This window comes from Chinchilla lanigera, unplaced genomic scaffold (assembly GCF_000276665.1).
Source record: "Chinchilla lanigera isolate Chin_1 unplaced genomic scaffold, ChiLan1.0 scaffold00094, whole genome shotgun sequence".
Lineage (NCBI taxonomy): Eukaryota > Metazoa > Chordata > Mammalia > Rodentia > Chinchillidae > Chinchilla > Chinchilla lanigera.
Window position 1 is genome coordinate 3,672,606 of NW_004955495.1, and position 16,678 is coordinate 3,689,283.

At 50.1% G+C, this 16,678-nt stretch overlaps 1 protein-coding gene across 1 annotated transcript in view; it reads right to left on the minus strand.

The window, feature by feature from the left end:
- The window catches only part of Catsperd (catsper channel auxiliary subunit delta), a gene marked incomplete in the record, with an annotated part of 47,718 nt that overhangs the window by 8,728 nt on the left and 22,312 nt on the right, over positions 1–16,678 (minus strand). Inside the window, 8 exon segments of the mRNA XM_005406146.2 lie at positions 1,625–1,683; positions 2,714–2,803; positions 4,230–4,343; positions 5,953–6,129; positions 8,844–8,932; positions 12,841–12,936; positions 13,372–13,522; positions 16,087–16,170. Coding sequence (XP_005406203.2) covers positions 1,625–1,683; positions 2,714–2,803; positions 4,230–4,343; positions 5,953–6,129; positions 8,844–8,932; positions 12,841–12,936; positions 13,372–13,522; positions 16,087–16,170 — 860 coding nt within the window.

The window sequence follows — 16,678 nt, forward strand, 5'->3', positions numbered from 1 at the left end:
CATCCACACATCCACCCACACATCCATCCATCCACCCACACATCCATCCATCCACCCACCCACACATCCATCCACCCACACACCATCATCCATCCATCCATCCACACATCCATCCATCCACCCACACATCCATCCATCCACCCACACATCCATCCACCTACACATCCATCCACCCACACATCCATCCACCCACACATCCATCCATCCATCCACCCACACTTCCATCCACCCACCCAAACATCCATCCATCCATCCACCCACCCATCCATCCATCCACCCACACATCCATCCACCCACCCACACATCCATCCATCCACCCACCCACACATCCATCCACCCATCCATCCACCCACACATCCATCCATCCACCCATCCATCCACCCACACATCCATCCAGCCATCCACCCACACATCCATCCAGCCATCCATCTACTCATCCACCCACCTTTGCACAGAGCTACATCCCCAGCCCTTCTTTTTTGTTGTTGTTTTTTTTGTTTTGTTTTTTTTTCCAGTACCAGGAACTGAACTCACGACCTTGCGCTTGCCAGGCAGGCGCTGTGCCGCTGAGCTAAATCCCCAGCCCCTCCCCAGCCTTTCTTATCTTTCATTTTGAGTCAGGATCTTACTAAAGTGTTAAACTGAACCATCTGGACTGTGATCCACCTGCCTCAGCTTGCCCGAGCTCAGGGCTGACAGATGTGTTCACCGCAGCTGGCGCACGTCAGCTATCCGTCAGTGTTCACTTCAAGGTCGTTAAGTGCATGACAGCTGCACAGCTGCCGCCGCCACCCACCTCCAAGCTTTCCATCTTCCCAAACTGAAACTCTGATCCCACGAAACGTGACCTCCCCACCCCTGCCCCAGCCCGCACCACTGCCCTCCTTCCTGTCTCTGTGGATCCGCCGATGCTGGGCCACCTGGGAAAGGACCCCGCATTGCGTATCCCTCTGTGTGTGGCTCAGTTCCCTGAGCGCAGTGTCCTCCAGGCTCACCAAATTGTAGCAGGCATCGGCACTGCATTCCCTTTGTGGCTATGTAATATTCCACCGTGTGACAGACCACATTGTGTGTCCACACATCTGTCCAGGAACAGGCGGTCATTTCCTTCCTTTGCTACTATGAACTGTGCCACCATGAACATGGTGCATAGATCTCTTTGAGACCCTCCTTTCAATTATTTGGGGTGGACACTCACAAGTGGGATTGCTGGACCCTACATGTGGTAATTCTATGTTTGTTTGGTTTTTTTGTCTTTTTGAGACAGGATCTCGCTATGCAGTTCAGGCTGGCCTTGAACTCACTTTGTAGCCCAGGCTGGTCTCGAATTCACAATGATTCTCCTGCCTCAGCCTCCCGAGTGCTGGGATTACAGGCGTGTGCCACCACGCCCTGCCCTATGTTTAATTTTTTTTTTTTTTTTTGAACCAGAAATTGAACTCAGGACTTGCACTTGCCAGGCAGGCACCATGCTGCTGAGCTGTATTCCCGACCCTATGTTTAATTTTTTGAGGGATCTATTTGCAAAGTATTTCTAGTGTCCTGGAGCTGGGGCTCCATCTCAGCCCTGCTTCCACTCGGTCTGGCTCAACAAACGCCCTCCCCTGTCCAGGCAACCACACACCTGGAGGTGAAGTTGGGGTCGAACCAGCCCCAGTGGTGCTGCTGCTTGAGTTTGATGTCCTGTGGAACCATAGGGGGAGAGAGGAACCGGGTGTGGTGGCGGCCGCCTGTCATCCCAGCACTCAGGAGGCTGAGGCAGGAGGATCACCAAGAGTTCAAGCCCAGCCTGGGCTACACAGCAAGTTCAAGGCCAGCCTAAACTGTACAGTGAGACACTGTCTCAAAAAAAAAAAAAAATGCAGAATAAGGCAGGCTGTGGGGAGAGAACCACCTGTAGCAGGGCTCTGCTTGGTGCTTCCAAAATCAGGATGGGGTATTGAGATGGTGTGCCAGAGGGACAGTGCTGAAAGGAACCGCCAAGTCATCTAGCCCCCACTTCTCCTTGTCCTCCTCCTCTCCTTGTCCTTGTCCTTCTCTTTCTCCTTCTTCTCCTCTTCTTCTTTTTTTTTTCAGCGATCCTCCTGCTTCAGCCTCCCACGTGGTGGAATGACAGGTGTGCACCACCACACCCCACATATTCCTCCCTCTTCCCAGGAAAGGATTCTGGAAACCCCAAGCCCACGGTGCCAAGCAGAGGCTTCCACGCCCTCACAGCATTGCTCCCGGGGCTGCCGGCAAGGCATGGCTTTGCCTCCATCGTCTCTAGCAACCACGTGACAAAGGCCAGGCCAGAGCGCCGTGCTGGCTGATGCGCGCTGCCTGGGGATGCCAGACCACGTCCAGCGGGACTTGTGTGACGCAGAGGCCCGCTGGGCCACCGGCCCCCTAGACTTGCATGTGGCCACACGCCTCGTGGTCCCTCTGGTTTGACTCAGACCCGAGACTGTGGTTTACGCAGCCATTCCGGATCTCACACCTGCCCAAGGTGGGTCAGACGTGTCCCTCCCACATGACACTTTAAGGCCACAGCTGTCCTGTGCTGACAATGGCTGCATGCGTACCCCCCTGCCGTGTCCCCTCCAGCCCCTCAGCACTTTGCCACCCTCCTGTGGGCAAGAGAGGGGGAGGGGAGGAGGGCGCCGCTCTGGGAGGGGCCGCAGGGGGCCACGCCCCCCCGTGTGAGCGGCGGCTGAGTTGGGGCCGCGCTCACCAGTTTGTACAGGATGCCGCCCTCATAGGTGTTGTCGAACTCCTGGATGGTGGTCTTCAGCCCCAGGGAGTAGGGGTTGCTCACCATCACCTGGGGGAGGGTGGGCACGGCACACACACGTCACAGAGCTGCCAGCCCGAGTCAGGACAGACGCTCCTGGGGAGCCCTGTCTGCCTGCAGATGGAGAACTGCGCTCTCCGTGCAGATGGAGCAGGCCCCAGCCTCATCCACCCGCTAGATGTTGCTGCAGATCCCCACCCTGCAGATGGCCCGGGGCTGCGGGAGACCCAGGCCAGTCCTGCAGAAGGAGATGGTGTGCAGGGTCACCTGGGGGAGGGCCAGAGCAGCCTGTCTGTGCCCCGAAGTCCTGGTGCCTGGCCCGGGCATGGGCGGGGTTAAGGACGTGGCATCTCAGGATACGCTGCATTGGCACACACTTCTTTCAGGCTGGCGTCACGTGGGGAATTGGAACTTCAAAAAGAGCCTTTTGGGCTGTCTTTTTGTGCATACAACAAGGCCACAAAGATGCATTTGGGCCGGGCGTGGTGGCGCACGCCTGTCATCCCAGCACTCAGGAGGCTGAGGCAGGAGGATCACCATGAGTTCAAGCCCAGCCTGGGCTACACAGTGAGTTCCAGGCCAGCCTGAACTATATAGTGAGACCCTGTCTCAAACAAAACAGAAGATTCATTTGGGGTTGAATACGTGCCCTTGTGGGATAGCACTTGCCTGGAGCACACAAAGTCCTCAGTTCACACCCAGCACCACGAAAATTAAAAAGATTTTTTTAAAACCAGCTGCAGTACAGCACACATCTATTATCACAGCTACTCAGGAGGCTGAGGCAGGAGAATCACTTGAACCCAAGTTTTGAGGACAGCCTGGGCAACATAGCAAGGTCCTGCCTGCCCCTTCCTTCCTTCTTCCCTTTCTTTTTTGGCTTTTTGAGACAAGGTCTCGCTATAGAGGTCACAGTAGTCTTGAACTCACTATGTAGCCCAGGCTGGCCTCAAACTTTCAGTGATCCTTGTGCCTCGAACTCAACCTCCCAAGTGCTGAGATTATAGGCATGTGCCACCATGGCAGCTCATTCTGCCTCTTTAAAAAAAAAAAGCAAATTGACATGGTGCATGTAATCCTGTAACCCTAGCTACTTAGTAGGCTGAAGCAGGAGGGTTGCACACTTAAAGCCAATTTTCAAGACACTGTCTCAAAAAATAAAAATGGCTGGGGCTGTATCTGTGCTAGAGCACTTGCCTAGCATGCACATGACCCTGGGTTCCACTACACACACACACACACACAGAAGTAAGAGCGGGGAAGGGGGCCAGGCGGCCAAACGGATGCACAGCCACAGCACACATGCCGGGCTAAGCTGGAGAGAGACCTAGAAACAGCTTCCACCCCGCGTCCGAAAGCAGCAGCTCGCTGCAGGTGGTGCCCGAGTCCAGAGCCCGGGGCTGGGCTGAGGATGCGGCCGGCTGCCAGCCGCCAGAGGCATCGGAGACTCACGTGCCTGCGGAATGAGGGACATGCCCGGCCGGGGGATCAGGGTGGCCATCATGTCCAGCTCGCTGTTCATGTCCATGGTGTACATCTTCCCTTCGAAGAATCCGTCCATCAGCTCTATCTAATCACGGAGACCAAACAGGTCGATGAAAAAACGCAGCCCCCTGCTCCCAAAGGAAAGGACAGGAAAACTGAACAGGCATCCTCAGAAGAAACAGCTACGCACGCCCGGTGAGCGTGAACAGCGCACCGGAAGTGATCTGCGAACCCAGGAATGGAGACTTCCCGGCTTCCGGGCGCAGCTTCCTGGGCTTCCGCTCATGCTCCTGTCACCCTGGCCGGACCCTGAGCCCCAGAGGCCCCTCCAGAGCCACCCCGCCCTGTCCTTTACAGTCACCACTTCCTTGTGTTTTTTTGTCTTTTTTTTTTTTTTTTTTTCCTTTCTTTTTGGGGGAGGTAGCGGGGATAGAAGCCAGGAGTGCTCACCACTGAGCTCCAGCCCTAGCCCTTTTCATTTTCTTGATTTCAAGATAGGGTCTTGCTAAGTCACTAAGTCGCCTGGGCTGAGTTCCAACTCGAAATTCTCCTGCTTCAGCTTCCCGAGTGCAGTCAATGCAGGTGTGCGCCACCGGACCCAGCACAGATCCGACCTCTCCCAGGACTGCCCACATCATTTTACTGTAGCCAGCTAAGCTAGGCAGAAATAGGACAGTGGTCAGACAGGCCTGGGCCCTCGAAGGCGTCAACGCTGAAGATAAGAACACATTCGTGTTCTACAGCAGAGACTGAATGAGTGTCCTACACACCGCCCCGAGGGAGCTGTCAGCAGTCTCAGTAGGCATCAGTCACCCAGGGAGGTGACCAGGACCTCCTGACCCGTCTCTTCCCAAAAAGGGTACTGCTCTTTCAGGTGCACTCGCTATGTGATGCGCTTCCCCATTGGAGCAACGTTACCTAAGTCGCTACACTCGAAATCCTCCTAGTTTTGACCCGCGTTGTACCGACCTTGTGACTTTGCTGTATAAAACTTCCTCTGAGAAGTGGGCTGGTGGACAGGCCGCTTTCCAGATTCCCTCCTGTCCCTCTAAGGCAGGAGCTGCTTCTCCCTCAGTAAAATTTCCTACCCTTAACCTCTGTTGTTCCTCAGAATTCATTCTTTGACTTGGGAAACGTGGACTCAGCGTGTGGGACAGCTGGCAGGTCGGGAGGTATGCTATTTCTCCTCTGTCATTTGGAGGTGCTGTGTCATTCTCATTGAATACTACAGATAAACAAAATCATGAGACGGGGCGGGGAGCTATGACCTGGACCCCGGGTCAGGAAGCTGCCTGATGGCTTTGATATTAGCTTGAGATCAACTGGGTACGTTCTGGCTTGCCCAAGTCACTTTTGTCCTGACAACTGTATAAGGCGCCTTCTCCTGATCCAAATCACAGGGACCCACTGGTCTTATGGCTGTCACTTCTGTAAGTTCAATATGTTGCTCTGTGTGCAGCCGGATGTGGTGGTATACTCCTGTCATCCTGGCATCAGGAGGCTGAGGCAGGAGGATACCCTTGAGTTCAAGGCCAGCCTGAACTACTTAGAGAGATGCTGTCTCAAAAATAAAGACGGCTGGGGGTACAGCTCAGTGATGAGTGCTGGCCTCTAATGCACAAGGCCCAGGGTGCCATCCCCAGATCTGAAAAAAAAAGACACTGGATGTTGATCCACATACTCGGGTCACATACTTTGCACTTTTCAATGTGGAGTTCTGGTTCCATGAGGATCTCCTGAATGTTCACCACACACTGCTGGAAGTCGTAGGCAGGGGACGAAGCATCAGGCATTGGGGTCAGGATCTGGAGTTTCCCTGGGTTCAGAAACATCAGGGCGGCCTCTGGGGACCAAACTTTTTGGTCTGGAAACTGAGAGGAAAAGTGCTTCTGAGACCCAGGTACCCCAACTCTACTGAGGGTTTGAATTTTCGCCTAAGACTCAGAGTTAAAGAAGGTAGACAACCTGCCCCACCAGAAAGAAAAAGGCAATCCGGGAAAGTGCAAGTCCAGTTTGTGAGTTAGCAACGCTTTTTTTTTTTTTTCCTGGTCTTTTTTTTGAGACAGGGTCTCGCTGTGCAGCTCAGGCTGGTGTTGAGCTCACTTTGTAGCCCAGGCTGGTCTCCAACTCACAAACGGTCCTCCTGCCTCAGCCTCCCGAGTGCTGGGATTACAGGCGTGCGCCACCACACCCAGCTTCTTTGGTTTCTTTCATCTCTTGGAAATTAAATGTGTAATGGATACTCGGTGTCCTCACCTGGAAGATGACTGGAGGTCTACATTTTATTAATTAATGGAATGGAGCTGGTGATGGAGTCCAGGCTTCCTGCATGCTGAGCCGCCCCCAGCCCTTGATATGTATTTATTCAAAGTGTGCGGATCTCTCTGGGGAGTCAGAGTAGGCTAAGAAATCCCTCCTTGGAAAACAGTAGCCACTGCCATGTCACGGCGGTTCTCTTCTAGCCAGGAATGGATGGCGGTACACACCTATCATCCCAGCACTGGGGAAGCTGAGGCAGGAGGATTTCAGTGAGTTTGAGGCCAGCCTGAGTTAAATAATGAGTTCAAGGCCAGCCTGGACTACATAGCAAGACCCCGTCTCAAAAATAAACAAAAAACAAAGCAAAACAAAACAAAATGAGATGGTACTTATGTTTGTGTCTCAGTTAGCTTATTCTGTTCTGCTGTAGAAACATCCAGCAAGTAAGCTGATTCCCAAGGGAGCAGGAAACACATGTAAGTTGTGCGGAGTAGATCTGGGGGATCCGTGTTGCTCAGTCACTAATGACTTTCATGGCCTTGGCAAAGAAAGGAAAGGAAGCTTTCGTTTTATCTCTTGAAAATAGCATTAGCTAGGAGTGGTAGCTCACACCTGTAATTCCAGTACTCTGAGAGGCTGAGGCAGGAAAATCACCAGTTCTAGCCCAGCCTAGGCAATGTAGCATCTTAGCAAGACTCTGTCTCAAAATAAAAAATAAAAAAGCACTGGGGAAATAACCTAGGGTGAAGTTCCTCAATTCAATCTCCAGGGGTCAGGGAGGATGGAAATAAAATTAAGCATAATGAGTGATAACCCCAGCAACACCACCTATGATCTCTATGACCCTGCACAAATGACTTAGTGTCTCTGTGCCTCAGTTTTTCCATCTGTCAAATGGGCACAGTATGAGATTCTATTAAAGGCAATAGTTGAGGACATTATATTACAAGAAATCCATCAGGCACAGAAAGACAAGTAAAGCACACTGTCAGTTACATGTGGAAGCTAAAGCTGATCCTGAAGAAACAGAGAGGAGAGAGACGGGCAGTGAGCAGAGACTGGCACGAGCACAGAGGGAAGACGGACAGGATTATGTGTTCGAGATATAGGGTTCAGCCAGATAGAGGGAGAATAACTCCTTTTTTTTTGTTTTGTTTTGTTTCCGGTACTGGGAATCAAACTCAGGACCTCACGCTTGCCAGGCAGGCACTGTGCCTCTGAGCTAGATCCCCAGCCTCCTTTTCTTTTTGTGATACTGGACATTGAACCCAAGGCCTGGGCGCCGAGCTACACTGCCAGTTCTTTTTTATTTTGAGACAGGGTCTTGCTAAGTCACTAAGTTGCCCAGGTTGGGCTTGAATTTGTGATTATCCTGCCTCAGCCTCCCAGAGTGCTAGGATGACAGGTGTGCGCCACCATGCCTGGCAGGAAGAATGCTTCTAATGTGGCACAACATTTGCCTAGTAAGGATGAGGTCCTGGCTCAAAATTAAGCACCCCAGAAATTAATCAGTAAACAAGAATGTTTGAAAAACATACATGATAGGAGCCAGTGATATGGCTCAGCGGCACAGTACCTGCCTGGCAAGCACAAGGTCCTGAGTTCAATTCTCAGTACCAATAAATAAATAAATAAAAATAGAAACATACATAAGAGGCTGGGTTTTGTGGTGCACACCTGTAAACTCAGCACTCGGGGGGCTGAGGCAGAGGGAGTAGCACAAGTTAGAGGCAAACCTGTGCTACATAGTGAGCTCAAGGCCAGCTTGGACTATATAGTGAGACCCTGTCTCAAAAAAAAAAAAAAAGAATTAAAACATACATAAGAGACACCAAGTGCAGTGGTACACATCTGTAATCCCAGCACTTGGGTGGCTGAGGCAGGAGGATGGCTGAGAGTTCGAGGGCAGCCTGGGGTTCATAGCGAGTTCAAGGTCAGCCTGAACCACATAGTGAGACCCTCCCCCCCACCAAAAAAGAAACAGAAACATACACTAGAGAAAACTATACAGCTATTAAAAAAAGAAAAAATCAGCAAACTTTGCTCAATGACATTGAGTGACTGCAAGATATATTTTAAGCAGGACTGGGAGTGTGGCTCAGGGCTGAGTGCTTGCCTAGCATGCTGAAGGCTCTGGGTTCCTACATGGGCAATAGATTCACACTTGCTGCTTTCAAATGCTCAGAAAGTTTTAGCTGACATTGTCTTCATTATTATTTTAATAACCACAGTGAGGTCTAGTTTTGAGACAAAAGGACCAAGAACTTCGAAACAGACTATTTTTCCTCACTGATTGGGCGGTAAACACACTTGGACATTCACCTACTTTGATTATGTAACTGGAACCGGACAGGACTCCCAGACTCCCGTAATACAGATGATCCTCCCGGGTCAGCACTGCCAGCCCATTCTCATCTAGGGAAGACAGACAAAACCAGAAATGAGGGTTGTTTTCACCAACCAAAAGAAATCGTTCTTAAAGGTTTCACATCGAGTAATGTTAGGTTGAAGGAGCAGAGGGGGCTGTCTAGCAGCTGTCTCTGTATATTTTGAATTTCTGCATTGTGGATTATATAACCTAATTTAGCACATAAACCACAATCTAATCTAGGAATCTATATTTTTGTAGCGGAGAGCCTCAGCCAATCATGAGCTGTGGAGTGTCAACCAATCGCAAACAGCTGAGCTTCAACCAATCAGAAGCAATCAACTAATCAGATTCTGTCCGCATTGGGCAATGCCTAGGTAGGTATAACCAATCAGCTTTGTCTGTGCTACTTCCGGGTTGAGGTTATAAATGTACACTGTTCAGAACGGAGAGAGGTTAGTGTAGCTGCTTGGGGGCTGCCGCAGACCGCAATAGTTCCATAGCAAAAAACAGGACTGGCAGTTCTTTCAGGCAAGTACTTAGGACTGGGATGAATGGGTTGTATGAGAGTTGCATGTTTAATTTTTTGAGGAAATGTCTGTTTTCCGTAGTGGCTGAACCATTTTATTTTCCCCCCAGCAATGCAGAGTTCCAACTTCTCCACACACTGGGACTCAGGATTTTCTTTTTGGATCATAGCCATTCCAATGGGTGCAAGGCGCTATCTCATGGATTTTTATTTTCTTCCTTCCATGCTTCCATGGAACTCAGGGCCTCACACATGACAGGCAAGTGCTATCCCATTCAGCTACATGCCCAGCTCCTTGCAGTTTCTTAATTTCAAGGCAGGGTCTTGCTGAGTAGCCCAGGCTAGCCTCAGACTTGCAGTCTGCCTACTTCAGCCTCTCCGCTAGACAGGATGACTGCTTTGTGCCACCATGCCCAGCTCTCCTTAGGTTTTGATTTGCATATCTTGACTCTTGCATTCACTGTGGCATTTACAAAGCCTGAGATGTGGAAATGACCTAAATGTCTGTTGACAAATGAATGGAGGAGGAAAAGATGGTCCACCCGGACAAGGGAATGCCTTCGAAAGGATAGAATCCTTCAATATAAAACAAAAATGATGAGCCTTGAAAGTGTGGTGCTGGGTAAAATAAGCAAGTCACAGCAGGGCAAATAAATATTGCATGATATCACTTCTACATGGAATCTAAAATAGTCAAAGAAGCCAGGAGTGGTGGCACACGCCCATAATCCCAGCTCCTTGTACGTCCCCAGCTGAGGCAGGAGGACAGCTGTGAGTTTCAGCCAGCCTGGGCTACTAGTGAGTCTCTATCTCAAAAAAAAAAAAAAAAAAAAAAAAAAACAAAAAAACCCCACAGAAATAAAATGTCAAAGAAAAGCCAAATGGAGTGGGGCACACCAATAATTCTGGCTACTTAGGAGGCTGAGGCAGGACACCAAATTTGAAAGCCAGTCTGGGAAACAGTAAGATCTTGTCTCAAAATAAAAAAAATAGGTTAGGGATATAGCTCAGTGATAAAGTACTTGCCTAGCACGTACAAGGCCCTGGGTTCAAATTCCAGTACCACCCAAATGATAGAGAGAGAGAGAGAGAGAGAGAGAGAGAGAGTGTCATTTAGAAAGCCAGGGGCTCAGGATGGGAGGGAGGATGGGTAGAGAATGATGCATTTCAATCCTTAGTAGAAAGATTAGATCAGGTTGGAAGATTCACACAAAATTTATTCCATTACAAATTTTGAAGCTCGCTCGATGAAGCTGGAGAGGAATCTCAATTTGGGGATCTGGTTGAGGGACTATACATGCAGTGTTCTAAAAGAAAACTTTAGGCTGGGCCTGGTGGTGCATGCCTGCTGTCCCAGCACTTAGAGAGGCTGAGGCAGGAGGAATACAAGTTCAAGTTCTGTCTGCAAAGCTTAATGAGATCCTGTCTCCAAACAAACAAAAAAAATTTTTTTTGGTACCGGCAATCGAACTCGGGACTTCGCACTTGTCAAGCAGGCGCTTGTACCGCTGAGCAATATCCCCGGCTCCCCCCAAAAAAAATTTTTTTAAAGGCTGGAGATTTAGCTCAGTGGTAGCACAGCCCTAGGCTCAATCCTCCAGTCCTGGAGGGGTGGTGGGGGCAAGAGAGAGCAGCAACATTAAAAGAGCGCATGTCACTGAATTTCTCTAACTGTAAATTAATTTTAAACTGATAAGTGGACATAGAGGGGCGGGGTATAATGCAATGATTAGCAAACAAGGGAAACACCAGCTTTTCAGAGTGAAGTCCTGCCCCAAACTGCTGTGTTCTTTGCAGTTCTCCCAAAGATGTAGAACAAAACAGCAATAGCACAACAATTTACTAACAAAGGAACCCCGAGGATGCTGTGTATTCAAAAGTGAATTGAGCTGGGCGTGGTGGCGCATACCTATAATCCCAGCACTTGGGAGGCTGAGGCAGGAGGATCGTTGTGCTTTCGAGGCCAGCCTGGGCTACAAAGTGAGCTCAAGGCCAGCCTGAACTGCATAGCGAGACCCTGTCTCAAAAAGACAAAGAAGAAGAAGAAGTGAACTGAATGAACTCTGAACGGTGCCGGGGTTCTGATGTCCAGTGAGCTCAGAATGTGACCTTACAGACTTTCCTCAACTTAGATCTTTGCACTCATGATCTCTCTACTTTGTGATGGCATGCAAGCATTCTTGCCCAGCTGTTCTGATGTTCACTTTCAGTACAGTATTTAATAAATTACATATGATGGCAGGGATTAGCCGGGCACAGTGGCACATGTCTGTCATCCCAGCACTCTGGAAGGCTGAGGAAGGAGGACTGCAAGTTTGAACCCAGCCTGGCTAACTTAGTGAGACCCTGTCTCAAAATAAAAAATAGAAAAGTGCTTGGAATGTAGCTCAGTGTGAAGGACTTGGGTTAAGTCTCCAGTGCTGCCATCAGTCAATCAATCAATGAAAAAGAGGCTTTCCGTCAAATCAGTTTGTCCCACTGTGAGCTCGTGGGGCTGTTCTGAGCCTGTTCATGTTGGCTTGGCTGAACTAGAACACCCCAAAGGTGAGTTGTACTCTATGCACTTTCTTTTCTTTTTTTTTTTTTTCCTTTTTTGAGATAGGGTCTTGTTATGCAGTGCAGGCTGAACTTGAGCTCACTTTGTAGTCCAGGCTGGCCCTGAACTCGCAGTGATCCTCCTGCCTCAGCCTCCTGAGTGCTGAGATTACAGGCTCAATGCACTTTCAATTTAATATTTCAAACTTACAGTGAGTTCACTGGGGCATAACTCCACTGTAAGTCAGGGAGCATTTCTATTTGGAAACAGGGTTGTTACCAAGGTAAGCCAATTAAAGTGAGGCCAGGAGGCTGGATAGGCAGGGCCCATGCAGATAGGGAGGACCCGGACACAGAGACAAACACAGGGGGGAAGACAAGGGGGAGATGCACAGAGCAGAGGAGCTGGCCGTAGACAACCGAAGTTCCGACAGAGGCCAGGAAACCTTCACTCGGGGGCTTTAGAGGGAGCCAGACCCTGCTCACACCTTGACTTCAGGCGTCGGGCTTCTGGGACTGTGAAACAACAAATTTCTGTTGTTCCTTTCCTTTTTCTTTGTAGAACTAGGGATTGAACCCAGAGCCTTTGCACTGAGCTACATCCCCAGCCCTTTTAATGTTTTAAAACATTTTGAAACAGGGTCTTGCTAGCTTGCCCAGGTAGGACTCCAACTTGTGATCCTCCTGCCTCAGCCTCCCAGAGTGCTGAGATTATAAGCATATGCTACCACACTTGACTTAAATTTCTGTTGTCCTAAGCCACCCAGTTTGTGGTACTTTCTGTGATCACTGGGGTCTGGTTTGGTTTTGTGGCTGGGCTGGAGCCAGCCAGTCAACAGCTAATCAGCCAGATATCTGTTTCCAGAAAGCTGCGACAGGTTGAACACGCACAGGCAGAAATGCTGTGGATGGTGATGTTGGCACCAAAGATTGAGGGGTGCAAAGTCTGGTCTCCTTTCTTCACCTGGATGGTCTCCATGATCTGACCTAGGAGGCAACAGCGGGGGTCGTGAGGACCTGTGCACACCCTCCAAACGGAGCCCCAGCCAGGAGTGGCGCTGCACACGTCATCCCAGTGACTGAAGAGGCTGAGGCAGGATGGTTGCAAGTTCAAGCCCAGCCTAGGTAACTTAGGGACAAGATCCTGCCTCAGAGTAAAAAGGGGCCAAGGATGTAGCTCGGTGTGAGGCCACTGGGCTCGACCCTCATACCACCACTACCACCACCAAAACAACAAACACCGGGAAACAGACCAGACCCCTGCAAGGTGGGAAGTGGAGTGGGCCCGGTGCGGCGGCAGAGCACAGCGGGCTCCGGTCCTCTCTCGCTTCAGGTGCGTCTGTGCCCCAGAACCCCTGCTCCCGGCTGTTTCCCACCCACCTGGGAGGGGCGACACCTGCACCTCAGGAGGGGGCTGCGCACCTGCGCTGAGGGAGGAGAGGAGGCTGCGCTGGCTCCAGAGGATCAGCAGGCCTCTCTGGCCCGGGGGCAGGAGGACCTCGAGGGTCTCGCTGTAGTCGAAGGCCAGCCCCAGACTCCGGTTGAGCGGGTGGTGGGAGTACGCGAACATGCCCTGCGAGGAAAGGTAGCCGGGTCCCCAGAGGTGCAGATGCAGGGCGGCGGAGCCGAGGGTCAAAGGACCTGAGCATTCGCACGCCCTTAAACCTCCTCCTCGGGCCCAGCTGCTTGCAACTGCGGGGATCCTACCCGCAGGGGACACTGGGCAGTGCCTGGGGGAGTCCTGGCCTGGGGCGCGGGGGCGGCCGGGATGCTGCCCGCAGCCTGTGTGCAGGGTGCGGAGGAGGACGGGCCTTCTCTGCAGCCCGTATCCATCTCCTGCTGTGGTCTGAATGCATTTTGCCCTCCAAAAGTTTACGTGGTGGACAGGGGCGGGGCAAGTAACGGTGTTTAGAGGGGGCGGAGCCTCTCAGGGTGTGATTCGGTCACCCTTGGAAGGGATTAATGCCCATCCCCAAGGACTGAGTGGGGGCTCTCGGGGCTGGGCTGTGACCAAGAAAGCAGGCTGTGATCAAGCAAGGCCCACGCATTCAGCCTCTGCCATGGAATGCCCCCACACACACACACCACGGTGTGATGGCCCGGTATGAGCACTCACTGGATGTGGCTGTCGGAGTTTGGACTTCCCAGCCTCAAAAAATCAGAAGCTGAAATAAACCTGTTTGCTTTATAAAGTACTCACCCTGAGGTATTCTCTCACAGCAATACAGAATGGACTTAGACACCTGCGTGCACCTGGATTGTCATTCAGGTCAATATCCCTGCGTTGGTCCCTCCCTGCACACACAAGGCAGATCCCTGTCCTTAAAATCCCTAGATGACGGCCCTCGCATCAGCTGCAAACTCCACAGCGTGGTTCCCCAAGTCCTCTCTTGTCTGTTCACTGTGGAGAACCCCAGAACAAAGCCTGAGTCCTTCCAGCACCACCGTGTGAGAACATAATTAAAACCTATAGTCAGTGGTGTGGTGGTGCAACCCTGTGTTCCTGGCACTGGGGAGGCTGAGGCAGGAGGATCACCATGAGTTCAAGGTCAGTCTGAGCTACCTAGTGAGTTCAAGGTCAGCCTGAACAACATAGTGAGATCCTGACTCAAAAAACAAACTAATAAAAAGGAGAAGCGTTAAGCTCTGTTTGATCTGAGTGATTCATTCATTTATTTATTATACTTAATCTTATTGGTACAATATAGATATGCATAATGATCAGATTCATCAGAGGGAATTTGTACCTGACATGAAGTATCTTAGTTCCTCTTTTTTTCCCATTCCCCTCCTCTCTTCAATCCTCTTCCCCTCCTTATGTATGAAGCTTTGTTTCCATTTTATGCTTTTTTTCTTTTCCCTCCCACTCGTCCCCTTTCCCCTTTCCCTTTGAACAATTACTTCCTATTTCAAAATATCTATTATACATTGGGTTCGTATTTACACCTTCAGGTTCTCACACCAGAGAGGATACGAGGGATTTAAAATCATCTTGTGAGGGCTGGGGATATAGCTCAGTGGCACAAGCACCTGCCTGGCAAGCACAAGGTCCTGAGTTTGATTCCCAGTACAAAAAAAAAAAAAAGAAGTGGGTATTAAAATCATCTTGTGCACCATCCATGACACATGTGCCAAATTTGTTTTTTATCCCTGGTACTCATGACACTGCTTAGCAACTAGCAGATACTATATAAATATTGCTCCATTCACAACTGAAGGACCGATGAATGGACGCAGGAAAGAGGAGAAAGCGGGAAACAGATGGACAGACGAATGACTGATGGGAAGGGGAAGGATGGATGAGTGCATGCATGTTTGACTGGACTGGGGGATAGGTGGTGGATGGATGGATGGATGGATGGATGGATGGATAGATGGGTGGGTGGATGGGTGGGTGGATGGATGGATGGGTGGGTGGATGGACGGATGGATGGGTGGTCAAGTGAGTGAATAGACAGATGAGTGAATGGGTGAATAGATGACTGAATGGTCGAGTGGATGGATGGTTGGATAGGTAGGTGGGTGGTTGATTGGGTGGCTGGCTGGATGGATGAATAGGTGGACAGATGCCTGATGGGTAGGATGGATGGGTGACTGGGTGGATGTCTGAGCGTATAGATGGATGGATGGTTGAGTGTATAGATGGAAGGACAGATGGATAGATGACTGATGGGTGCGTGGCTGGTCAAATGGATGAATGGATAGATGGAAAAGTAGGTAAACAGGTGGGTAGATGAATGGATAGATGGGTGGGTGGTTGAGTGAATGGACAGACAGACAGATGGACAGATGAATGGGTGGATGGGTGGATAGAGGAATGGATGGATAGATGGATGGATGGATAGAGGAATGGATGGGATGGGTAGATAATGGTTCAGTGGATGGGTGGATGGGCAGAGTAGATGGGTGAGTTGAACAGAGAGATGAATGATTAGATGGATGGATATACAAATGGACAGATGAGTGAAAAGGTGAATTTCAGAAGTAAAAAGCTAAATATGTGAGTTTTAACAAAAAAGCCCTGCTCCTGCCTCACAAGCATGAGTTCCTGAGTTCGATTCCTAGTATCTCAAGAAAAAAACACCCTTGCGTTGGCCAAGGGTCATTAAACATTTCCTCCTAGGCAAAGTTACTTACCTTCCCGTTACTAATGGCAAGCAGCCCAACCTGTGACACGGAGTGAAGGAAGAAGACGCCCCCTAGGGTCCCAACCAATTCAGCCTATGAAATGAAAGCGAAACATTCAGTGATTAAGTATCACAGGGCTGAGGGCACAGCTCAGTGGTGGCCGCTTGCCTAGCATTTGTGAGATCCTAGATTCCATCCCCAGGACTGCACAAAGCTTAAAATTAAGTAAACAAAAATATTATAATAATACATTTGGGCCAGGGGTATAGCTCAGTGGCACAGCACCTGTCTGGCAAGTGCAAGGTCCTGAGTTCGATTTCTGGTACCAAAAAAAATTACACTTACTATTATAACAAACAACACATTATGTGTTTCATTCTAAATTTAAGTCTAGATTATCTAATGAACTGAAAAGAAAGTTTTTTCAGATTTTTTTTTTTTTTGGTGCTGGGAATCGAACGCAGGACCTCCCACTTGCCAGGCAGGTGCTTGTGCTGCTGAGCTACATCTCCAGCCCCTAAGAAAGTTTTTTTAGGGGCTGGGAATTTAGCTCAGCGGCAAAGCGCCTGCCTGGCAAGCGCAAGGTCGTGAGTTCGGTTCC